Here is a 27719-nt window from a genome sequence, read left to right as displayed (position 1 = left end):
GAACAATTTGTCGCCACACAGCAAGCGTTAGAGGATCGACCAGGCACTGAATGGTTTATGCAAGATGGAGCCCGACCACATCGGACCGAACAAGTGTTTCGCTTTCTTGAGGAATACTATGGGAATCGAGTCATTGCTTTGGAATATCCCAAATTTACTGGTGCAGGCATGGATTGGCCTCCATATTCGCCGGATTTGACTCCCTGTGACTTTTTTTTGTGGGGCATAGTGAAAGACATGGTTCACCCGAAGCATCCCGCCACGCTGGACGAGCTTGAATCGGCGATCTCTGTGGCATGTGAATCCATTTCGGTTGAGACACTACGAAATGTGATGGCGAATTTCATTCTTCGTTTGCGCCACCTGTGTAGTGCCAATGGTGAACATTTTGAAAACATTGTGATGTGATTGTTTGCAAAGATTGTTTTCATACGATTATTTCACTTATGTATGCTGATATGAGCTGTACAGCGTACAGCGCCATCTGTTAGCAGCTTTTGTAACTATTATTTCAAACTGCTGTATAAACTTCTTACAGTTTTCACAATAAACATACCGTTTATTGCATTCCTCTATCGATCTTTGTATTCGAGATATTTAATTTTGAAATCAGGGAGCCCTTTTCTGGACACCCTGTAAGTAACTGTGAAGGCGGACGGTTTACGTTAGCCCTAACCTTTAGTGGTGAATATCAATTGAAATACTCAATTATCTGTTGCCAGTCATTTTATGTATAGTTAGAGTACGCGGTTCAGAGTTACACGTTCATCATCGGGCGAACTTATTAGAAAATAGAAGGACAGAAAAAAAATTGCAACGCCAAGAGGGATTTGAATGACATAAACGAAAGTTGGAAGGTATGTCTCTACATTTGGAAGATCATGTTTATTCAATTTCCCGCTGGTCGCATCAGAATGGCGCCAGTAGCGCCACTATGAGGATGCAAATCAAGTTTACTTTAAATACGCGCTGTAACGGTCGTGAGAGTTAGTTACCTTTGAGAGTTGACGTGGCGAGTTGAGGTCAGTCAAGAATGCCTTTAAGGCGATAAAGACGCCATTATCTACACCTCACTGAGTTTGAACGAGGTCGTGTAATAGGGCTACTAGAAGCTGGATGTTCCCTCTGCGATACTGCAGAAAGACGTGGCAAGAATCTAGCCGCTGTACATGATTCACGAGAATGTACGGTCGCAAGAAGACCGGGCTGCGGACGGTCACGTGGTACTACCGAGCGGGAAGACCATCGTGTTCGGCGTTTGGCTCTGGTGCATCGTTCTGCATCTGCAGCAGCAACAGGCACCACAGTGACAACGAACTGTTAACAAATCAGTTATTTCAAGGACAGCTCCGAGCCTGACGCCCTGTAGCGCGCTTTCCACTGTCCGCAAACCACCGCCATTTGCGGCTTCAGCGGTGTCAAGCGAGGGCTCATTGGACGTCAGGATGGAGGTCTGTTGTGTTTTCTGATGAAAGGTGGTTCTACCTCGGTGCTAGTAATGGCCGTGTGTTGGTCAGAAGGCGACTAGCTAGCGGCCTACAACCAAACTGTCTGCGTGCTAGACTCGCTGGACGTACACCTGGAGTTACGGTTTGGGTTGCGATTTCGTCTGAGAACAGGAGCTTTCTCGTGGTTAGCCCACGCACCATAACTGAAAATTTGTACGCCAGTCTGGTGATTCGACCTGTTGTGCTGCTATTCGTGAACATCATTCCAGGGAGTGTTTTCCAAAAGGATGACACTCGCCCACATACCGCTGTTGTAAAACAACGTGATCTACATTGTGTTGACATATAGCCTTGGCTTGCTCGATCACCAGTTCTGTCTCCAATCGAGACGTATGGGACATCATGCGACGACGACTCCAGCGTCATCCAATACTGTATTGACCTACCAAGTGCAACAGGCATTAAACTCCAGCCCACAAACTGACTTCCGGCACATGTACTACACAATGCATGCACGTTTGCATGCTTGCATTCTACATTCTGGCGGTTACACCGATTATTAATATACCATCATTTCACATTTTCAATGGCTTATCTCGCGCGTACATTAACCAATGATCTTGCAATGTTAATCACTTAAATATGTTACCTAGACAAATGTATTCCCGAAATTTCATCACTATACATCGTTTCTTTTTGTGTTGCGATTTTTTTCCGTCGGTGTAGTAACATAGACGTTTTTGGTTATCTTATGTTTTTTCACATAGAACTAGTGGAAATACGTATCTGGGAGCATAGGACGAAATATTATATTCTAGGAACATCTGACCGAACATTTACAATTAATAGATGCTTTTATTGGCTACAGGGTAGGTAAATAGTAACCTAAATATCTCTCAGTTGTTGCAGGCTCCTTTTTGCAATCGTGTCGACACTACACACGACAAATTTCTTAAACCGCTTCCAGCAGTGAAGATGTAAATAAACAATGATGAATACGTCAACATGGTCTCTGGACAAAATATTAGTCGCCTCAAAAGCGCACACAGGTCGCTTTGGAGCGTTGTGTATGTTGAAGACCTTGTACCAGTGGGACACGGCACCCTTCACCGTTGATGCAAGTCACGGCAGTCAAATAACATGTGCCGGTCACTTGCATGGAGTCAGCGCTGTAAGACGGGTCGACATAGGAATCTGCAGAATCGGAGGAAGGATGCATCGTGTTAGGAAGCGCCTATGACGAAGCGGTAAATTCAGTTACCCGGTTTGTTGGTGTTTATCGCAGACTGTACAATGTGTCTACAAGGAATGGTGTACCACATGCAACTATGTAACACGGCGCAAGAACAATGGTCGTAAGAAATCGTAACAGACAGAGACAGGAGACGAATTTCGCGCCTTGGCGATGAAAATCCGTTTCGAACTCGTTAGGGGTTGCTTCTGTCAGTGAATGCAGGAACCAGTTTCAGAGCGAACATTGCTAAGGGAGCTCCGTGCAGTTTCACAAATGGAGTGGGTAACTCCGAAATGGCCATTATCACAAGACACATAAAGCTCCGTATTCTGCAATGGGGCAAAAAACATAGTAACTGGACAATAGCTGACTGGTGGCTTGTAGTACGAGTCTCGATTTTGCCTCTGACCAAATGATGAGAGACGTAGAGTTCATCGCTGGCCAGAGGTGTTTCACTGATGTTTTGTGTCTGTTTTTCGTATCATGACTTCGATCCACTCATTCATGTCTTCATGAACATATCTCAGAACCTCCGTTACATGTTCGGTGATCAAGCGTTGCCCTCTCTTCCACATCTTGATGGCGCGTCTGCTGTGGACATTCAAATCTTTCGAGATGGTATCAGCTTCGTTCAAGGGTTGCACGCGTACGTTGCTGTTTTGATAAACACTCATACACCCTGTAATCACCTCAACTAGCCCGCTAAGTCACTTGATCTTAATCCCAAAGAAAATATGTGGGACTTTCCGGAATAGTGGTTGAAATGTAGCATTTAACACGGCCTCAGTTGGATAGTTCTACTGGATTTAATCATCAACAAGTGGTTTCAGGTGAATATACCATACCTGAATAAGCTTATAGACTCTCTTTGAGATCATTATCAAGGCTAGATGCTGTGTTCCACTGTTCAGCGTGATGTCTCATGGGGGTGACCAACTTTTTGTCCATTGGGCTCCAAACGCTCTTGTGTGCGTGCGTCTGCTTTACATTAATAAAGGTGATGGCCCATGGTGCATGAAACCTGTGAGATATCGACAGCGATTGGGAGCCATCCTGATCCCATGCCTCGCACTAGTACGCCAGGATAGGGCGGGGCGGACCATGGTAATGAAGGCGGGCTCTTTAGTAGATTTTTTCCACCTTCTAAGTATTCTGCCAAATATAATGCAGTCTTTGGTGCACCTTCCCAACAGCATTTTCAATGTTATGGTTCCAATTTAAGTTGTTCGTAATTATAATCTCTAGATATTTAGCTGAACCAACATTTTTAAATTTGTATGATTCGTCGTTTAACCGAAATTTAACAATTTTTAATACTCTTGTACAAGACCTCCCACTTTTTATATTTCTGGGTCAGTTGCCACTTTTCGCAGCATGTAGATCTTCTTTGCCCTGGCCTTTTCCCTTCTCTTCACGGAATCGACTTGTTAATCTGGATTTAAAAAAGTTAGTGGTATAGGGTGACCAGATGCTTTTCTATCGTGACAAAAAATAAAAAGACCTACAGCCGTCCTTATGATTTTAATTTATTTTGTCGCTGCCAGTTTCTACGCTTCATTGCATCATCTTTAGGCTGTTTTTGATCCGGTACAGGTTGAGATGATCCCCACGCATAACCCATCAGTTGCCAGCATTACTGGATACGCAGAAATGTGGCAGCACTCCAACCATCAACTGCGTTACCTCTGATGAGAAAGCATCGTGGTGCCATTTCGCTATAGGACATTGCTCGTTCACACGGTACGTATCTACGCGAAGTGCTTATGTGATGAAGTAACCCCGTGGCGAGCAGGTTCCCCAGATCTATCTATCCCTGATAGAACATTTGTGGAACCAGCTCAGCCGTCCATTGCGAGTATCCAGGATATCAGCACCAGTCATAATATTTATAAGCTAGATTGTCTCAAGGAAGGATACGCTCTTCCGAACCAAATACGAGCAAGTGCATGCATTCTGGCCAGAGAAGGTGCAACTTCATATGAATAAGTGGGATCATAGTGCCAAGTTCTTTGTTAATTTGACTCGATACTGTAATCGCTGCAATGACATCACATATCCTCTCCACCGATAAGTTTCATTTCGTTTCCTCCGCCCTTCTTGGTGCTCCTCGCTTGTTTGTGCTTCACTTTTTTGGTCAGGCAGTGTACCTTCATTTGTCATCTCTCCTGGTGTTCCAATTTTAATTATCACCCTGTTGAACACTGTTTTACTCAGAGGAGTATTATTATGCGGAATTCCATCTATAACATAAAGGTTGTGTCTAGTTAGAAAAAGTAAACTATTTCAAGACTTAGTTCTTATGACGCAGTATCTGAAACTATACGACAAGGAAGTGGTGTTTAATTCGTTGTTGTCTTAATTGACCTGTGGTTGACGTTGTTTCATTGTTTGAAAATTAATCGCGTCACTAGCGACATACCATCTGTTCAAAGGTATTGACGTGGCGGAAATAAACAGAAATTGGCGTGTGGTGACATCGTCGGCATTTGTTTGAGCCTTCTCGAATCATGCAGAGGGATTACCGATGCTAATGTTGACTTGATTATATGACAGTGTCCACTGCTATCGCACCGCGAATCAGATTGTGATTCCATCTCGTTCGCATTACAAATAGGTGTTTCATTGAAGAAGTGCAGATTATGCTAATGAGGTCCACTTCACAGAATCCATCAGTGTAAATAATTAACAAAGCACAGCTCTGTTCACTAACTATAGATGTCCAGAGCAGATAACTCAATGAAAGAAAAGCGTGAAGCGAAAAATGGCAGCTCTTTCAAGTTCAAAATTTTCGTTTCTTTTTGTTGCTTTGTTTCCATTTGAAGTGTGATACTTTTCAATTAATCTTCCGTTTATAATAATCCTGCAAGGTATTAAAGTAACCTACATATTTTGAAACGTAATTAAGTTTTATTTATCTTCAGAGTTATTCATTACTGGCTCTGGCTGCTTTCAGTTTAGTGTGTGTTCGAAACCGGTACTGTATAGGTTGTACGTGATAGGTAAATACTGATCACAATTCAGCTGGAAAAGGTATATTCCACATAAAGACTTCCATATGTACACGCAACTTCTTATCTATTCAGGAATATTAATTACCTTTTTGTTACATAGAAGCGATTTTTCACATCGTTTATTTCATCTTACAAGGCAGCAGGTTTTGTGCACCCCGCTTTTCTCCATGTTCTCCACACTCATTTCAGTCCTAGAGGACTTCCAGATCCTTTTTAAACCAAATTTCTCCTGCTATTTGCCTGGTGAGAGCTTTCCATATCCCAAAATGTAATTTGTCCTGCTAGTGATTCTATCATAACTAAATTTTACCTTTGAGGTGACCCTAGTTTATTTTTCCTCATACGTTAGTTGACGGACATAGTTCAGTGACATGCAATAGGTCCTTCAACTGTAAAAAGTGATGACCATATCAGAACAGTCTGTATTTGTGTTTTTTCAACGCTAGTGCTTTGCATTCTATAACCATGACAGTGCTAACTGATACAAGTCGATCGCAGATAGCTCGAGATAATGTGCCTTGTGTCGTTTGTAAAAATTTTGATTAGATGTGTTAATACCGTTGTACCAACTACCCCGTAGATAAAACGCAACAACAGCAGAAAAGAAAGAGATCTGCGCGATATTAGTGACGCAGCTGTATGCTTTGAAGTATATAGCAGTCGATGGTGGTGGTGTGTTGTAGATGACTACTCGTTCAAGTGGATAAATTAGGATGCTGTGTCGTATGAATAAATGTTGTGATCGATTCAACGCTAGTCATGAAAGTTTCTGAAGGTGTACAAAGCATCTGTTCCGTTATTTGAAACTTTTAAGAGTTGATTGGCTGAATTCAAATATGATCCTACGTGTTTTTTTTTTTTTTTCATGTTTTAGACGACTTACAAAACTTAATTATTTACTCTGATGGATTCTGTGAAGTGGACCTCATTAGCATAATCTGCACTTCTTCAATGAATTTAGTTTATATATATATATATATATATATATATATATATATATATATATATATATATATACAGGGTGAGTCACCTAACGTTACCGCTGGATATATTTCGTAAACCACATCAAATACTGACAAACCGATTCCACAGACCGAACGTGAGGAGAGGGGCTAGTGTAATTGTTTAATACAAATCATACAAAAATGCACGGAAGTATGTTTTTTAACACAAACCTACGTTTTTTTAAATAGAACCACGTTAGTTTTGTTAGCACATGTGAACATATAAACAAATACGTAATCAGTGCCGTTTGTTGCATTGTAAAATGTTAATTACATCCGGAGATATTGTAACCTAAAGTTGACGCTTGAGTACCACTCCTCCGTTGTTCGATCGTATGTATCGGAGAGCACCGAATTACGTAGGGATCCACAGGGAACGGTGATGGACCTTAGGTACAGAAGAGACTGTAACAGCACATTACGTCCACATGCTAACACTTTTTTATTGGTCTTTTTCACTGACGCACATGTGCATTACCATGAGGGGTGAGGTACACGTACACACGTGGTTTCCGTTTTCAATTACGGAGTGGAATAGAGTGTGTCCCGACATGTCAGGCCAATAGATGTTCAATGTGGTGGCCATCATTTGCTGCACACAATTGCAATCTCTGGCGTAACGAATGTCGTACACGCCGCAGTACATCTGGTGTAATGTCGCCGCAGGCTGCCACAATACATTGTTTCATATCCTCTGGGGATGTAAGCACATCGCGGTACACATTCTCCTTTAACGTACCCCACAGAAAGAAGTCCAGAGGTGTAAGATCAGGAGAAAGGGGTGGCCAATTTATGCGTCCTCCACGTCCAATGGAACGCCCGTTGAACATCGTGTCAAGGGTCAGCCTAGTGTTAATTGCGGAATGTGCAGGTGCACCATCATGCTGATACCACATACGTCGACGCGTTTCCAGTGGGACATTTGCGAGCAACGTTGGCAGATCATTCTGTAGAAACGCAATGTATGTTGCAGTGCTCTCCGATACACACGATCGAACAGCGGAGGAATGGTACTCAAGCGTCAACTTTAGGTTACAATATCTCCGGGTGTAATTAACATTTTACAATGCAACAAACGGCACTGATTACGTATTTGTTTATATGTTCAGGTGTGTTAACAAAACTAACGTGGTTCCATTTTAAAAAAACCTAGGTTTGTGTTAAAAAAACATACTTCCGTGCATTTTTGTATGGTTTGTATGAAACAATTACACCAGCCCCTCTCCTCACGTTCGGTCTGTGGAATCGGTTCGTCAGTATTTGATGTGGTTTACGAAATATATCCAGCGGTAACGTTAGGTGACTCACCCTGTATATATATATATATATATTTACTGTATGATTAAATGATGATGGCGTCCTCGTGGGTAAAATATTCCGGAGGTAAAATAGTCCCCCATTCGGATCTCCGGGCGGGGACTACTCAAGAGGATGTCGTTATCAGGAGAAAGAAAACTGGCATTCTACGGATCGGAGCGTGGAATGTCAGATCCCTTAATCGGGCAGGTAGGTTAGAAAATTTAAAAAGGGAAATGGATAGGTTGAAGTTAGATATAGTGGGAATTAGTGAAGTTCGGTGGCAGGAGGAACAAGACTTCTGGTCAGGTGACTACAGGGTTATAAACACAAAATCAAATAGGGGTAATGCAGGAGTAGGTTTAATAATGAATAGGAAAATAGGAATGCGGGTAAGCTACTACAAACAGCATAGTGAACGCATTATTGTGGCCAAGATAGATACGAAGCCCACACCTACTACAGTAGTACAAGTTTATATGCCAACTAGCTCTGCAGATGACGAAGAAATTGAAGAAATGTATGATGAAATAAAAGAAATTATTCAGATTGTGAAGGGAGACGAAAATTTAATAGTCATGGGTGACTGGAATTCGAGTGTAGGAAAAGGGAGAGAAGGAAACATAGTAGGTGAATATGGATTGGGGGACAGAAATGAAAGAGGAAGCCGCCTCGTAGAATTTTGCACAGAGCACAACATAATCATAACTAACACTTGGTTTAAGAATCATGAAAGAAGGTTGTATACATGGAAGAACCCTGGAGATACTAAAAGGTATCAGATAGATTATATAATGGTAAGACAGAGATTTAGGAACCAGGTTTTAAATTGTAAGACATTTCCAGGGGCAGATGTGGACTCTGACCACAATCTATTGGTTATGACCTGTAGATTAAAACTGAAGAAACTGCAAAAAGGTGGGAATTTAAGGAGATGGGACCTGGATAAACTGACTAAACCAGAGGTTGTACAGAGATTCAGGGAGAGCATAAGGGAGCAATTGACAGGAATGGGGGAAATAAATACAGTAGAAGAAGAATGGGTAGCTTTGAGGGATGAAGTAGTGAAGGCAGCAGTGGATCAAGTAGGTAAAAAGACGAGGGCTAGTAGAAATCCTTGGGTAACAGAAGAAATATTGAATTTAATTGATGAAAGGAGAAAATATAAAAATGCAGTAAGTGAAACAGGCAAAAAGGAATACAAACGTCTCAAAAATGAGATCGACAGGAAGTGCAAAATGGTTAAGCAGGGATGGCTAGAGGACAAATGTAAGGATGTAGAGGCCTATCTCACTAGGGGTAAGATAGATACCGCCTACAGGAAAATTAAAGAGACCTTTGGAGATAAGAGAACGACTTGTATGAATATCAAGAGCTCAGATGGAAATCCAGTTCTAAGCAAAAAAGGGAAAGCAGAAAGGTGGAAGGAGTATATAGAGGGTCTATACAAGGGCGATGTACTTGAGGACAATATTATGGAAATGGAAGAGGATGTAGATGAAGATGAAATGGGAGATATGATACTGCGTGAAGAGTTTGACAGAGCACTGAAAGACCTGAGTCGAAACAAGGCCCCCGGAGTAGACAATATTCCATTGGAACTACTGACGGCCGTGGGAGAGCCAGTCCTGACAAAACTCTACCATCTGGTGAGCAAGATGTATGAAACAGGCGAAATACCCACAGACTTCAAGAAGAATATAATAATTCCAATCCCAAAGAAAGCAGGTGTTGACAGATGTGAAAATTACCGAACTATCAGCTTAATAAGTCACAGCTGCAAAATACTAACACGAATTCTTTACAGACGAATGGAAAAACTAGTAGAAGCCAACCTCGGGGAAGATCAGTTTGGATTCCGTAGAAACACTGGAACACGTGAGGCAATACTGACCTTACGACTTATCTTAGAAGAAAGATTAAGGAAAGGCAAACCTACGTTTCTAGCATTTGTAGACTTAGAGAAAGCTTTTGACAATGTTGACTGGAATACTCTCTTTCAAATACTAAAGGTGGCAGGGGTAAAATACAGGGAGCGAAAGGCTATTTACAATTTGTACAGAAACCAGATGGCAGTTATAAGAGTCGAGGGACATGAAAGGGAAGCAGTGGTTGGGAAGGGAGTAAGACAGGGTTGTAGCCTCTCCCCGATGTTGTTCAATCTGTATATTGAGCAAGCAGTAAAGGAAACAAAAGAAAAATTCGGAGTAGGTATTAAAATTCATGGAGTAGAAATAAAAACTTTGAGGTTCGCCGATGACATTGTAATTCTGTCAGAGACAGCAAAGGACTTGGAAGAGCAGTTGAACGGAATGGACAGTGTCTTGAAAGGAGGATATAAGATGAACATCAACAAAAGCAAAACAAGGATAATGGAATGTAGTCTAATTAAGTCGGGTGATGCTGAGGGAATTAGATTAGGAAATGAGGCACTTAAAGTAGTAAAGGAGTTTTGCTATTTGGGGAGCAAAATAACTGATGATGGTCGAAGTAGAGAGGATATAAAATGTAGGCTGGCAATGGCAAGGAAAGCGTTTCTGAAGAAGAGAAATTTGTTAACATCCAGTATTGATTTAAGTGTCAGGAAGTCATTTCTGAAAGTATTCGTATGGAGTGTAGCCATGTATGGAAGTGAAACATGGACGATAAATAGTTTGGACAAGAAGAGAATAGAAGCTTTCGAAATGTGGTGCTACAGAAGAATGCTGAAGATTAGATGGGTAGATCACATAACTAATGAGGAAGTATGGAATAGGATTGGGGAGAAGAGAAGTTTGTGGCACAACTTGACCAGAAGAAGGGATCGGTTGGTAGGACATGTTCTGAGGCATCAAGGGATCACCAATTTAGTATTGGAGGGCAGCGTGGAGGGTAAAAATCGTAGAGGGAGACCAAGAGATGAATACACTAAGCAGATTCAGAAGGATGTAGGTTGCAGTAGGTACTGGGAGATGAAAAAGCTTGCACAGGATAGAGTAGCATGGAGAGCTGCATCAAACCAGTCTCAGGACTGAAGACCACAACAACAACATATATATATATATATATATATATATATATATATATATATATATATATACAAAAACTAAAGTCAAGTCACACACACACACACACACACACACACACACACACACACACACACACACACACACGCGCGCGCGCGCCTATATACACATACGTGTACAAAAACTGAAGTCCCACACACACACCGAGCGAGGTGGCGCAGTGGTTAGCACACTGGACTCGCATTCGGGAGGACGACGGTTCAATCCCGTCTCCGGCCATCCTGATTTAGGTTTTCCGTGATTTCCCTACATCGCTTCAGGCAAATGCCGGGATGGTTCCTTTGAAAGGGCACGGCCGATTTCCTTCCCCATCCTTCCCTCACCCGAGCTTGCGCTCCGTCTCTAATGACCTCGTTGTCGACGGGACGTTAAATACTAACCACCACCACCACCACCACCACCCACACACACACATATACACGTATATACACATACGTGTACAAAAATTAAAGTTTCATTGAAGAAGTGCAGATTATGCTAATGAGGTCCACTTCACAGAATCCATCAGTGTAAATAATTAACAAATCACAGCTCTGTTCTCTAACTACAAAGATCCAGAGCACATAACTCAGTGAAATAATATATAATCAGGCGATCGACATTGAAGAACGCTGATACCATAGGTTTATCACAGGTAAGAATATGGTAGATTTTACGTAAGGAATTAACTATGAGAAACGACTGTGTATGTTTGAACGCTGACCAAAATCAAACGCGTAATGGAATTTCTCGTGAATGTTTGGACATTTTTTAAAACGAATCCAACTGAGTTTGGTTGGCGATTCGTTACTCAGGATGGGAGGTAGCTGCACACCAGCAGCGAAACAGCGATCAAAGCAACGGGTGGCCCAACATCAAAATGCTGACATCAGTCTCCTCAGACAGGAAAGTATGGTCAGTGTTTTTCGGGATATGGAAAAAGGATTCATTGTATTGCTTACACTTACAGCGGATAAAAATGTAATTGTAGAAAGCTACGCAAATTTTCTTTACTAAAACTGTCGGAACAATACGCAACAGGCGGTGTGTATCGTAAGAAAAAAAAAAAAAACCTTCATCAGGAATTATGGCAATGGGGAAACTGAGGGATCAGAAGTACGAGATGCTGGGAAAACTGCCTTGTTCGCCCGTTTTAGCACCGTTTAACAACCACCTCTTCCCGCATCTGAAAAAAAGGTCTCCTATTGCCCGGCGTAGAGCAGCATCTTGATGTGGCATGGACTCCACAAGTCGTTGGAAGTCCCTTGCAGAAATACTGAGCCAGGCTGCATCTATAGCCGTCCATAATCGCGAAAGTGTTGCAGGTGCAGGATTTTGTGCACGAACGGACCTGTCGATTATACCCAATAAATGTTCGATGGGATTCGTGTCGTGCGATCTGGGTGGCCAGGTCATTCCCTGGAATTTTCCAGAATGTTCTCAAACCAGTCGCGAGCAATTGTGTCCGGGTGACATCGCCCATTGTCATCCATAAAAATTCCATCGTTGTTTGGGGACATGAAGTCCATGAATGGCTGCAAATGGATTCCAAGTAGCCGAACATAATCCTTTCCAGTCTATCATCGGTTCACTTGGTCATGAGGACCCAGTCTATTCCACGTAAACACAGCCCCACCATTACTGAGCAACCACTAGATTACTACTTGGGTCCATGGCTTCGTGGGGTCTGCGCCACACTCTAACCCCACCATCAGCTCTTACCAATTGAAATCGGGACTCGCCTGCCCCAGTCACAGTGTTCGTCGTCTAGGATCCAATCGATACGGTCACGAGCATAATAGAGGCGCTGTAGGCGATGTGCTGTTGTCAAAGGCACTCGCCTTGGTCTCTACTGCATTAGCCCATTAACGCCAAATTTCACCGCACTGTCATAACGGATACGTTCGTCGTACATCCCATTTGATTTCTGTTGTTATTTCACACAGTATTGTCTGTCTTCAGCTGTGGCAACTCTAAGCAAACACCGAAGCTCGCGGTCGGTAAATAGAGGCCGTCGTTCCCTGCGTTGTCCGCGGTGTGAGGTAATGCCTGAAATTTGGGATTCTCGGCACTTAATTGACACTGTGAATCTCTGAATGTTGAATTCCCTAACGATTGCCGAAATGGAATGCCCCATGCTTCTGACTCCAACTACCATTCCGTGTTCAAAGTGTGTCAATTTCCGTCGTGCGACCATAACCACATAAATCTCCTGAGTACAAATAACAGCTCTGCCAATGCACTGGGCTTTTATTTCTTGCGTACGCAATGCTACCGGCATCTGCAAGTGTATGTCGCTATCCTATGATTTCTGTCAACTCAGTGTAATGTTTATTTTGTATTTAGTTGTCAACTGCCTGTCTGCTTTCTAGGCTATCGTAAGACAACTTACAATTAAAGAGATGGTCGACACATCAGCGAGAGTTTCTAGTTGTATAAGGATCGCTTTTCCAAAGCTACGGCTATGTATGCATACAAAAAAAGCACAAATTGAATAAATATAGAAAGCAGCTATGAACATTGTACTTCAACATTAGAAGTATAAGCATGTACAGGCCAAAGGCAGTACAAAAGTGAATAGTAGCACAGACTGCTGTGTTGTATAGACAAAATAATTAGTGAATGTGTTGAAAAGGCTAAAAAATAAAGGAGGCAGAGGGAGGAAGAACTGTGGACGGGGAACAGTTATACTGTTTACGAAAAACATGTTATCCTAAGGTGAACAAATTTTAACTGGGGCTATTATTTTAGGAAGGGTGAATAATGGAACTGTATTTGATCCTTCAGTACTAATTCAGGAGTACGTGATTTGAGTTCACTGATTGCCAGACTCAATCCACGGCGATCAAATACCGTTTCTTCAATCACTCTAGCCAAAGTAACAGCAGCCAGTTAAAATTTCGTCACCGTAAGGTAATATGCTTTTTGTAAATAGAGTAAATGTCCCCCCCCCCCCCCCCAAGATTATACTTCTGATCTTTAAGTATAATGCTCATGTCTTCTCCATGTATTTAATATGCTTGAGTTTTTATTTAGATATGTAGTTGTAAAAGGTGACATAACTTTGGAAAAACAATATTTGTACAGTTGTAAACCCTCTGTGATGTTTATCTGTTTAGCCTTAAGTTGTATAAGCATGGTCTGGAAAGCGACAATTCACAACAGAGTATAAAATAAATATCATTGTAGAACATCAGCACTCAGTTTTTCAGTTTTTAATGTCTATGTTCTTCTACGTACCGACAGAATATTCGGCAAATGTTCATGTATTACAATTGACGAGTCTTCCCTATCGGCATATCAAATGGTTCAAATGGCTCTGAGCACTATGGGACTTAACATCTATGGTCATCAGTCCCCTAGAACTTAGAACTACTTAAACCTAACCAACCTAAGGACATCACATAACACCCAGTCATCACGAGGCAGAGAAATCGGCATATCCAAGCTGTGTTTATTCCAACAAGCCGCGAACTAGCATCTGTATTGTTGCTAATATTTGTCTCGGTTTTTTTCATTCCCGTTTCGTCCTCTTTCGTTTTTTCTTTTACTTCCATTTCATTCTCTCTCATTATCTCTTTGATAACTTTTAACTAGTCTTCCTCACTCTAATTAACTCGTACTTTTAGATTGCTTCTATGCTGCTGTCATTTGTTAATGTACCATTACTCCTAGTTGACGCAACTATTACAATATGAAAATGTTAATGGGCTGACATTATTGTAATGATTACATCAGTTGTTATTTTTTTTTCTTTTCTTTCTCCTTGTCCATTACTTGTATCTCTTGCTGTTTTAACGTGGCAAACAGAAACTGTGGAATATATGTAATAAAATTAGTCATCTGGCTGTATTTTCGTCACGTATAGAAAGCGGATACATTTACAAACTACAGCGTCATTGATTTTAATACAGGCTCTCCCTCTCCATCGTGGCGTTTTGAAGCACTCATTCTTTTATTTTACGAAAATTTACTGCATGATTTCTCGGTATAGAATTTGCTATACGTTGTCTGATGTATACAGTACACATTATGTAAAATCTTCGGTCAGTGTTTTCTTCCCTCAATTTTTTGTGAACGTGGATGCAGACGACGAGTCACTGAAAAGAATTCGGTTGTGTTTGTGTTGTTTGTAATAGGCGTCACAGAAGTAAAGCTGTAAAACTGACGTTGCCTTAAACCCTAGTTCAACACGAATCGGGTGGAAAGATCTTCATCACTGTCAGAAGCGTATTGCGCTGTTTCATCAGTTCGACTTCAGCGCTGAAGCGGCTGATCGGGAGTCACACGTCCCTTTCCAACCGGTGGAGTTGTTTCCACCATACGGATTCAAACCAGCCACTCCTCCACAAAAACTGCCGCCATTTAGTAAACTAATCGACAAAGGTTCGTGTCTTTTTGGCAGCGTAATGGGTTTAAACTGCACAGATGGCATAACGGTCACACGTTGGCGTCAAATACGTCTTCAACGTTGAGGTCTTTCGAGTTGGAGCCCTAGTTCAGATGAGAAAGGATGCGTAGTGATTGAGCTATGGTCTTGTTTCAAGGACCTGGCCTGGATCACGATTGGAATGATGCAGACACGACGCGGGAAATTCAAATGACGATGGCAGCTCTTGGTTGATTTTAGTACAGTACTTTCGCTAGTGCGCTTTGCACCACTTCGCTGGTGGCGTACGTCGAAGTAGTAGTTGTCTGAACCCCCCCCCCCCCCAGGTTAAGACTGCATGACTAGTTTTACCGCCAGCCGCAGGGTAACGCTAATAAGAGGCAGTCTGGTTGTGGCCGAGCCGCCGGCGTGCAAGCTGTTTGCTGCGGCCACCCACCATATATAGCCAGCCGCTGCCTGCACCAGGATCCGGTTCTGCCTTTCTTCTGTCTCGCCTGAGACGCGCGTTGATTTCGTATCAGCTGCTATATAGCTGTCGCTGCTCCCATCTCGCCGACGCGTCCCCAGCTCACATCTACAGCGAGGAAGGACGCGCCGCTACTGAGCACGATGGACTCGAATCCACAAAGACCTACTGTCGGATGACCAGTGCTCTTCGTTCGAATAACCTTGACGAGAAGCTTCAACAGTAGCAGGAAACAATATTAATAGATGTTTTATATAATCTAGGGACATCTGTGACTCCCGAAATAGCCTGAATAACTTTGATGATGGTTAATGACGGTAAATGGTGTATTGGAACGTTACTATCAGAGGAAATAACTTCTGGGAGGATGCAGGAGAAAAATTTCGTGCGAAATATTGTTTTCTCACTGTAGACCACAGAAGCGTCCCTAATATCAGGGAAGTGGGTTATGAACATGTATGAAGAAGGGCAGCACAGACGGATACAGGTTCATTTGACTCACAGGAAAGTGGCACGGAAATCCTGAAAAACCTGATCTGGCAGACACTTAATGATAGACGCCAATTATCCCACGAAAATTTACTTCCGAACTTTAAACAGCCAGGTTTAAATGAAGAAGAAACTTGCCTCAGCCCCCACGCACCATTCCCGCAGGGACGATGAAGACAAGATGAGAGTAATTACGGCGTACACGGGGGCATGTAAGCAGTCACTCTTCCCGCTATGTATGTGACATTCTGACGGGAAGGAACACCCAACACTTAGTACAGTGTTAAGTACCCTCTGCCACGCATATTACAGTGGTTCGCAGAGTATGTATGTAGATATACAAGGAAGAAAAATTAAGGTTAAACATCCCTACCTAACAGCTGGACGTCTATTCGCCTGCTCCGTAGCCGTAGTTCTCCCCTATCATGTATGGCCCGTGGTGCACCACAGTTGCTTCGGCGCAGGTTATGCATAGTTTCATTTCGCCATGCACGGTATACTTAAACCACGGCGATTCGCAAACGGTTTAAAACAACCCACGGCCCGAAAGCCGAAGATCGTGCCCTTTTGGATCTCAGATTAATCACTCCGTTTCCACATTACGACAACGACAGCTGTGTTTTCCGCGTTTTCTCGGATTTCTTTCCAAGTGCTCTCCCGCTTCGTCTAGTTGGCATAAAACCGATGCCCCTCCTTCCGAGGAACTGGCCGGAGAGTTAAGAGGCGATCGCAACCCGCCTCCTCGGTATTAGTTGCCGCACAACGTCGAACACAGCGCTTCTACGTGGGAAACGCTGGAAAACTGCAGGGTTCGACATGTCATCGTGCGTAATTTAAAACCGGTTTTTGTGGTGGAAGGCAGAATTTATGTATACATTCACCTCAATTTAGTGCCACCGGCGCTTGGTTTGACTAACGGAAACATAAATCTAGCTATAGCGAGAATTTTGCCATTATCATTGGTCGTATCGTTTTAAAAAACACTCGAAATGTAGAGATAGGTAATAAAATTAATCATATTTTCAGTTCTGTTGTTACTAATTCTATGCTGAAGTGATTCAGCACAATTTCCTCTTTCTTTTGTTACATGTGAAGAAGAAAATTGTGCGTAAACTCAAGCGTGCGGTTTGCAAATACAAAATTAGACTGAAGTTAATTATTAATCTAGATACACGAGATAAGATGTCCCCTCTTCGAGGACTGTGATTAATGGATTTCTGAGAAAGAAGCCCAAGTAATGTTGGCGAAATTCCCGGAGAGACAAATTAATTTTTCTACATCAATACGAACTTACAAATGTCTTAATTTTCTACTGACAAAGTCGTCGTACTTGATACCTTAATTTTTTCGGTGCTCTGTTATTTTCAGTATTCGTACGGTGAAAGCTAATTACTAATTTGCCTGTTTTACATTTGTTTCAGATGAACGTGAAGATGTACAGAAAAAGACATTTGCCAAATGGATCAACTCACAATTGATAAAGGTGAGTCTACTGTGAAAGTATGTATATTTATCACAAGCAGTTGAGCGGTTTCAAGCAGGAACTTGTCCTTTTTTATGCACAACATTATCCAAATGATCTGACTGAGTGTGAAAATGTAACTCTTTTATCGCTGACTGTTAATAGCACACGCAGGTGCTAGTTTATAAATCAGTGAGTATTTCCAGTCTCTACTCTAAATGAATAATTGAAAATCAAAGGCTATACTTACTATTGTTGATTTTCTCACAATCAATGTCAGAAGAACTGTTTTCATTGTGCCCATGGCTTACTTGTCAGTTTCTTGTTCAAGTCTTGCTTCTTTATAGTCGAAACTGCCGCAGATGGCTGTTTTTATATCATATTATCTCAGCTGTCAGCGTTCCGTAGTTGCCTGTGCTCTTCGCCTCCATCGTCTATCTAGTCTTCCACTTTGTCTTTTAGTTGACTACACCACTCTGTTGTAACCGTTCCCTATTCGAGAAATGTCTTTTAATACTCTGTCCGGATAACATTTTAATTGCTATTTGTTAGAAAATAAAAAAGAAGGAAGATTAGAATATGACGCCTCGACAGTGACGAGATATTTACAGTTGAGACACAAGCTGAAATTGGTCTCGGATGGAGATTGGAAATGGCAGCGTCCTTTTCAGAGCACCAATTAGTGCATTAAAGTGGTGTAGGCAGATTCCTGAAACCCTACAACGAGATCATCTGCCAGGGATTTGCAGGCCACTCCTCCAGAATACGAGTCCAGTGCCTTGCCACTGCGTCACTTCTGGTGGACGCTAAGCCGTAGTCTTCTTTCTTCTCTCGTGAGCCACAGTTTCTGGCGCGGGAGCACTCGAGTACCCTGCATGTTGAGTGCCTTCCGTGTCGTGCCCAGCAGCAAGTCCGAGTGTGACGACCTCAGTGTGTTTTACTTGGAGCTCTGTTCGGCGGGCTGTAGAAGATGAACTTAGTGGCGTACAACCTAAGAGGGCCACGGTATGTGCATAAGGAATCACGTCCATCCATTGCGCATTTTGCAGGTTGCGCCACAAGTTATCAAGTGTTTCCTGGAGAACTTCAACCACTGCGACATCTCACTGGTTCCTCCTTCATCGACCCATTTCGTCAATATTTTGTGATATTTCGTGGGTCAGTTCAGCATCAGCGGTGAACGTCTATCTTGGCTTTGTACAATAATATTTACAAGTGTAGTTATAGACTGAACTGCGAATACTTCTTTACAATTCTGATTGCTTCACTCATATACAGGGTGTTACAAAAAGGTACGGCCAAATTTTCAGGAAATATTCCTCACACACAAATAAAGAAAATATGTTATGTGGACATGTGTCCGGAAACGCTTAATTTCCATGTCAGAGCTCATTTTAGTTTCGTCAGTATGTACTGTACTTCCTCGATTCACCGACATGATTTCATACGGGATACTCTACCTGTGCTGCCAGAACATGTCCCTTTACAAGTACGACACAACATGTGGTTCATGCACGATGGAGCTCCTGCACATTTCAGTCGAAGTGTTCGTACGCTTCTCAACAACAGATTCGGTGACCGATGGATTGGTAGAGGCGGACAAATTCCATGGCATCCACGCTCTCCTGACCTCAACCCTCTTGACTTTCATTTATGGGGGCATTTGAAAGCTCTTGTCTACGCAACGCGGTACCAAATGTAGAGACTCTTCGTGCTCGTATTGGGGACGGCTATGATACAATACGCCAGTCTCCAGGGCTGCATCAGCGCATCAGGGATTTCATGCGACGGAGGGTGGATGCGTGTATCCTCGTTAACGGAGGACATTTTGAACATTTTCTGTAACAAAGTGTTTGAAGTCACGCTGGGACGTTCTGTTGCTGTGTGTTTCCATTCCATGATTAATGTGATTTGAAGAGAAGTAATAAAATGAGCTCTAACATGGAAAGTAAGCGTTTCCGGACACATGTCCACATAACATATTTTCTTTCTTTGTGTGTGAGGAATGTTTCCTGAAAGTATGGCCGTACCTTTTTGTAACACCCTGTAGATCAATTGTCAATGCATAACTGTATGTGCCGCCTGGCTAGGTCGCAGCTACTGACTTAGCTGAAGGCTATGCTAACTAGCGTCTCTGCAAATGAGATCTCTGAAGCTATAACAAGTGAACCATTCCTATTAAAGTCGGCTGCAGAAATGGCCAGTGCGCTAGCTCGTCTCGTAAGACCAGCCGAGTGGCGGCGCTCGGTCTGCTAGCGATGACAGTGGCGACTCGCTGGTCCGATGTGTACTGACGGACCGCGGCCGATTTGAAGCCTACAACCTAGCAAGTGTGGTGCCTTGCGGTGACACCACACTACTCATTTCTGTTCTTTTCATCGTCATCTACAGCATTTAATAATCTTAATTCTTCTATCTGGCAGTACTAGCATGTTCTTATCTGTCTCGGCTCTATCCATCTCTCTCGACAAAAGCAGTTTAGAAGTACTGTGTCAGCATTTGCATACCTTTCTTTCATATGCGTATTTGTCACTGTATTCACTTTCTTATTGTCACATTCTTAGGAGTGACTGTTACCCGTAGTTATAGCTCAGTTTTCGCTTTGCTTTACAGGTCTTTCTGTTTCAGTGGAAAGAGGAAAGAATGGGAAACATGATCCTTTTAACCTACCTATTAGTAGTGACCCATATATTTTCTAAAGCTCGTAGCATTTCTTTCCAACATGCTTAAATTTTCGTATTACACTTAATCCTCCGCAGAAATAAGAAACGTAGTTGTGCTACTTACACATGTGCAAGGCATTTAAGCAAGACTGATCAGAAATGTTGCTAAACGTCCATCATTTTCCGGAGATGTATTTCCGAACTGAGCGTTATGTACGAGGGTTGGAACTTAAATAGTGACAACTATTTGTTCACAACCGATACAAAAGAGTTACATGTTTGCACCTGTCCTTCAAACTAGTCACCAGCGTTTTTTAGGACCCGTTGCCAGCGATGTGGATGGCTTAGTATACCGTTAGCAGAGCCCGTTCTGTTGATTGTGCGAATGGAGCGATCTAAAGTTATGGTGATTCTCGTGTACAACTGTGATGGTGTTATCCTAACGCATTACGTTCCTCCACGGCAGACCTTCAGTGCACAGTATTACTGTTCGTTTTCGGAGCGTCATCTACGACCAGCTTTGCGAAAGAAGCGGCGACATTATCTGCGCAACCCACCATCATTTTGCACGACAATGGGCGGGCGCATGCAGCGCGAGGTGTGGCTGCTCTATTCGGTCAGTGGGACTGGGGAGTACTGTACCATCCACCATAATCCCCCGACTTAAGTCCTTGTGACATTGATTTGATTCCGAAGATGAAGGAACCACTTCGTGGCATTCGCTTCAGAACTGTTCCAGAGATTCGACAGGCAGTTTAGCGCTCCATTCGCACCATCAACAGAACAGACTCTGCTAACGGTATACTACGCCTTCCACATCGCTGGCAACGAGTTCTACACAACGATGGTGACTACTTTGAAGAACAGTAACAGGGGAAAACATGTAACTCTTTTGTATCGGTTGTGAATAAATAGTTGCCACTATTTAAGTTCCAACCCTCGTATGAGAATTCTTAGCACATAATGCGATAGTTTCTAAACAATTATATCTGCAGAATAATTAAATTAAGTCCGCCTGAGAATAATCAGAGCGCAAAGTTTCCAATGATTACGATGGATGGATGGTAGTGTGTCACAAGTAAACTAAATAGAAACTGAATTCAATGTTTTGGATACAGTGCCCGTATATGTGCTAAAAACACATTTGAATTTTTTGGGACAGAAATGATGTCGACCAATGCATTGCTTGCCTAACGATGCATGATTACGATTGACTGCATATGTTACTTAGCTGTGGCATGCCCAAGTCTTCAAGCTCCGGCACTGTCAGGGCACAGACAGGCCTCTGCAGAGTGCGGCAACTGATAGAACAGCACGGTTGTGGCTAATACCACGCACCGAGAAATCGCAAGCAATGAGCGGGTATGGCACCAGTCATGCTCGTAGCAGATGGCGTAGACTTGTCCAACAGGTCCACATGAACGGCGGTGCTCCAGCATCGAGCCAACACTGGACGCGGCTGTATGGACCACTACGAGCATGCAGGAAGATGACTGTGCTCACATTGTGAGATCCAGTATGCGCTAATAGCTGGTTATGACGGCAGTCTTGTATCTGTCGGCTTTACACGCGCATTACTGTTATAGTAGTATGCAATTTATGATCTGAAATGTCAGTTAATGGCCGAACATTGTGCTGTGTTTGAAGTCACACACACTGATGTTGCAGCATTTGACGTGAACGAGGTATACTGCAGTTGGTTGTTAGTTTCTGTTTCGCTTCACGGCTCAACACTGAAGGAGCTCAGCGTGATATTGACCTGTTGGACTGCACAAAGAGCGCTCTTCTGTTGCGTATATGCACGCCGTCTCTTTGCAGCTGTAACCACTGTTTGCCGGCACACTGTTATCTGCATCCTCAGAGTACGCATTATTTCATGTCATTCTTTGAATGCTGCAATTTCCATTAACATTAATGTAGTACATTAGTGGAAGATAGTATTATGAGCGCATGCGTTAACCTTGTGAGGGTACAAGATTTTATCGCAGGTACGTGGGTCTATTTCACTGTTGCAGAAGCACAGGTGTAACACGCAGGTGTAAGTCACGATTGACTGGAAAGAAGGAAGATTAGGGTTTAAAGCTCCGTCAATGAAGAGGTCATTAGAGACGGAGCACACGTTCGTATCCGTGAAGTTAATGGGTCCTGCTCTTCCAGAGAAACCATTCCGGCGTTTACCCTAAGTGATTTAGGGAAATCATGGAAAACGTTTACATGGATGGCTGGACGAGGATTTCAGTCACCGTTCTCCCGAATGCGAGTTCAGTGACTTACCACTGTGCTACAGCGCAGTTAGTCTTTGAGCAGTTCGTATTATAATAATTTTGCAGATCATTGAGTTATGTTGAGTGTTTCATTTCCGTTACCTCAAAGGTTTTATGATGTCGGACGAGTGCCGTATCATCCGCCTAGATGAAAGTTTCTTAGCTTTGTTCTTGCAAACTTTATGCGGTAACGAGGCCATCTCATTGCTCTAAGAGATACATATTGTTCGGAGCTTATTGTGCAACACGCATAGGATATTTGTCAAGCGATAATCTATTGCAGTAGCATATACACTATATGATCAAAAGTATCCGGACACAACTGGCTGAAAATGACTTAAAAGTTCCTCGCGCCCTCCATCGGTAATGCTGGAATTCAATATGTGGTGGCCCACCCTTGGCCTTGATGACAGCTTCCACTCATACAATCATACGTTCAATCAGGTGCTGGAAGGTTTCTTGAGGAATGGCAGCCCCTTCTTCACGGAGTGCTGCACTGAGGAGAGGTATCGCTGTCGATCGGTGAGGCCTGGCACGAAGTCGGCGTTCCAAAACATCCCAAAGGTGTGCTGTAGGATTCAGGCCAGGACTCTACGCAGGCCAGCCCATTAGAGGGATGTTATTGTCGTGTAACCACTCCGCCACAGGTCTTGCGTTATGCGTTATGAACAGGTGCTCGATCGCGTTGAAAGATGCAATCGCCATGCCCGAATTGCTCTTCAACTGTAGGAAGCAAGAAGGTGCTTCAAACATCAATGTTGGCCTGTGCTGTGATAGTGCCGCGCTAAACAACAAGTGCTGCAAGCCCCCTTCATGAAAAACACGACCACACCATAACACCACGGCCTCCTAATTTTACTGTTGGCACTACACACGCTGGCAGATGAAGTTCACTGGGCGTTGCCATACCCACACCCCGCCATCGGATCGCCACATTGTATACCGTGATTCGTCACTCCACACAATGGAAAAAAAAAGAAGGTTCAAATGTGTGTGAAATCTTATGGGACGTAACTGCTAAGGTCATCAGTCCCTAAGCTTACACACTACTTAACATAAATTATCCTAAGGACAAACACACACACCCATGCCCGAGGGAGGACTCGAATCTCCGACGGGACCAGCCGCACAGTCCATGACTGCAGCGCCTGAGACCGCTCGGCTAATCCCGCACGGCACACAATGTTCTTTCACTGTTCAATCGTCCAATGTTTACGCTCCTTACATCAAGCGAGGCTTCGTTTGGCATTTACTCGCGCGATGTGTGGCCTATGAGCAGCCGCTCCACCATGAAATCCAAGTTTTATCACCTCCCGCGAAATTGTTATCGTACTTGCAGTGGATCCTGATACAGTCTGTAATTCCTGTGTGATGGTCTGGATAGATGTCTGCCCCTTACACATTACGACCCTCTTCAATTGTCGGCGGTCTCAGTCAGTCAACAGTTAAGGTCGGCCTGTACGATTTTGTGCTGTACGTGTCCCTTCACGTTTCCACTTCACTATCACATCTGAAACAGTGGACGTACGGATGTTTAGGCGTGTGGAAATCTCGCGTACAAACGTATGACACAAGTGACACCCAATCACCTGACCACGTTCGAAGTCCGTTAGTTCCGTGGAGCGCCCCATTCTGCTCTCTCACGATGTCTAATGACTACTGAGGTTGCTGATAAGGAGTACCTGGCAGTAGATGACAGCACAATGTACGTACCATGAAAAACGTATGTTTCTGGGGGTGTCAGGATACTTTTTATCACATAGTGTATGTCCCCAACCAACTCCCACGTCTGTGTCATATGCCAGCATTAGATCAGGAAATATCACATGTGTCTTCTTATCTCCTTCAAATCCATCGTCAGTGTGTTGGATCACACGGGAACTCTGACAGATCGTGACCTGTAGGTAGAATCCACACTGCTGTAACAGCTGGACAAACATATTTCGAGATTTTTCCGTTCTCTCCAATAATTGACGAGAATCAAACAGGTATACGCTTTTTGGGATCGACGGCTTCTTTCCAGAGTAAAGTAAGGTTTCTCTTGTGTTCTGGTCTTACACATCTGATTATTAGGGCTTTCAATTACGGGTGAGCTATAATCTGTCGTGAGGTCGAGCCCTCAGCACCGGCGGCACCGCCGTTGCCCACGTTGGTCGCTCTGGCCGCAGTCTGTAGGTGAGGCAATACCTCACCGGCTCGACCACCTGACCACCCTAGTCATTTCGAAACGTCTCTCTTCTCTACCCGAATTAAAATGCCGCTAGTGTGTGTCTGACCTCGGCTTTCTTAACTGCTGCTATTTAGGCTAATGCAGGTATAGGAGCTGACGGCTTCACAATTTCCTGCTGAAGCGCCACGGATCTCAGAGCTGTTTACGAAGACGTGTCTGCTGCTGGATAAGCTGCTGCTTACTTAGTAACAGGTTTGTGTGACATATTCCTGGCGCGTTCGCTAGAAAATCTATAAATTTACCTTCGTACCTCATATATATTTGCATTTGTGAGACTCGCCTATTGATTATGTCTTACAAGGGGAGACCACGACGTTGGGATCACGGATCTACTTCAAACTTTCTCCACCACTAAAACAACATGGTGTACAGGTAGTAAGGTGCGAGAAAATCGCAAGACAAGGTTTACGCGTCTATTATGCAACTGATGTATCAGTACGAAGAAGCTGGCCGCAAGAAGTTGTTCTGGTCAAGTGATTAGCGTTCACGCGTTGCACGAGGGTCGTCGACAAGGCGACTGTTCGAATCCTGATAACACTTATTTTTTAATCTATATTTTTTTCATAACTGGTCGCATTATTTAATTTCTGTGACGTTTGAGAGGTAATATAATGAACAAAAAAACACGTTCATTTTCATAAAGTTGTAGTGAATTTGATATGTTATTTGACCATTTACTGTTTGTAATTAAATTTTCGAGGAGGAGGGACAGACTTTGAAAACCAAAGTCAAACCTCATAAATAATGATGCGAATGATTTTGTTCCTAATCAGTAATATTGTAAGTCATAATGTGTCAGACCACAAGAGTAATGTACAGTTTCTCGTCGGATGTCCTCTTGACATCACACGTTACACGATAGTATTTGTCATACATGGAAAACATGAATTGAAACTTCATGCAAATCCACTTTTTTTCATCACATTTTCTCTCCAACCTCATACAAATTAAATAGTATGATCAGTTACGAAAAAAAGATTAATATTAAGCATGATCTGGAGACGAACCTTCACCTCATACACGTTCGTCCTACGAAGCTCTAACGCTAATCGCTTGATCATCACGAACTCTGAAAAAAAAAATGTTCAGATGTGAGTGAAATCTTATGGGACTCAACTGCTAAGGTCACCACGTCAGTGGCTGGCAAGGCAACGCGTCTCTCTACACTTCGCCTTGTGTGTGTGTGTGTGTGTGTGTGTGTGTGTGTGTGTGTGTGTGAAATCTTATGGGACTTAACTGCTAAGGTCATCAGTCCCTAAGCTTGCACACTACTTACCCCAAATTATCCTAAGGACAAACACACACACACCCATGCCCGAGGGAGGACTCGAACCTCCGCCGGGACCAGCCGCACAGTCCATGACTGCAGCGCCTGAGACCGCTCGGCTAATCCCGCGCGGCACGAACTCTGACGTCTGCACCTACGCACAGAAACATAAGCCACATAATTCACACATAAAACATATCTCGCTATTTTCACGAAATTGCCAGAGTAGTGCAACTTATTACTTGCACATTATGTCATTTTAATGGCCTACTGAATGTGTACAAAGTTTGAAGTAAGTCTGCGAGCCCAACGTCGTGGCTTCCCCTTGTTAGTTGCAGGTTCAAATGTTTTGTGTGTTTCACTCGCACGTAATATGAGACCTCAACCTTGTTAGTTCTGACAGGATGACAGTTTCTTCTAGTTGAAAGGAGTTTCAGGATATTCCATCTTCTTCTGTTTCGAAGTCCCGTTATGCAGTAACTAATGAGCTACTCGTATCTGACCTACTGTCACTTGGCAGATCTTCTGACACTCATTTTTGGTCTTGTCTAGCAGCTACATGGGCAAATATATTCCTAGTACGCACCCAGAAAGAAAACATGAGTTTTTCACCCGTCTGAAGTGTTCTAACTGAAAATCAATTTTAAGTATAAAGACATTCAGACTTCTTAAAATTGATTCGAGCGTTATCAAGCTTGGAATACAGTATCTCATGCTTATTGTATTTTTTGGGACGGCTCCCAAACCCAAGGTCCTCGACGGTACTTTTTGGGCAGCCACCACAAATTGTATAAAGCGTGGGTAGTGACCAGGATGTAGCTATGTCTGTTGGCAGAAAAATAATTAATGACAAGAATTACGCCAGCTAGAATGAAGAGATAACTTATCTTTATTTCTGACGAAACGTGCACCAGCAATACAAGTCCAAGTAATACCCAAGAGTAATCCGTGTACTGAGCCTAATCGAATACAATAGCAAATATCACACTGCAATGTCTCCGCTATAAACTCCACGAAAGGCTAGCAATAACTGTGGCCAGCGATGTCACGGTCAGGGCGCGCGTGCGCGAGTTGGTTGGTTGGTTGGTTGGGTCCGTGGATACAACAGTATTACCCTTCTTTTCTCGAAAAGCTTTATCGGATAAAATGTATCTTTGGCAAACCATCAAGGACGAATGTGTGTCTCGCATCGCCATGAGTCTGTTGGAAAGCGGTGGAAAACATACCAACAACAGAACAGCTAGTGCGAAAAATCGTACTGTATTCATTGAATAGTGTTCTCATGTTGTTGTTGTGGTCTTCAGTCCTGAGACTGGTTTGATGCAGCTCTCCATGCTACTCTATCCTGTGCAAGCTCCTTCATCTTCCAGTACCTACTGCAACCTACATCCTTCTGAATCTGCTTAGTGTATTCATCTCTTGGTCTCCCTCTACGATTTTTACCCTCCACG

General features: G+C 43.1%; 1 protein-coding gene across 1 annotated transcript in view; it reads left to right on the top strand.

Annotated features, from left to right (window-relative positions):
* Positions 1-27719, top strand: part of LOC126471168 (dystrophin, isoforms A/C/F/G/H-like) — an 881357-nt gene that overhangs the window by 564812 nt on the left and 288826 nt on the right. Inside the window, exon 2 of the mRNA XM_050099271.1 lies at positions 17804-17865. Within this exon, the coding sequence (XP_049955228.1) occupies positions 17804-17865 (62 nt within the window). The remainder of the gene's footprint in view (positions 1-17803; positions 17866-27719) is intronic.

Source organism: Schistocerca serialis, chromosome 3 (assembly GCF_023864345.2).
Source record: "Schistocerca serialis cubense isolate TAMUIC-IGC-003099 chromosome 3, iqSchSeri2.2, whole genome shotgun sequence".
In the NCBI taxonomy this organism is placed as follows: Eukaryota; Metazoa; Arthropoda; class Insecta; order Orthoptera; family Acrididae; genus Schistocerca; species Schistocerca serialis.
Note: the sequence above shows the minus strand (reverse complement) of the source record. Positions and strands in the feature narration are given on the sequence as shown.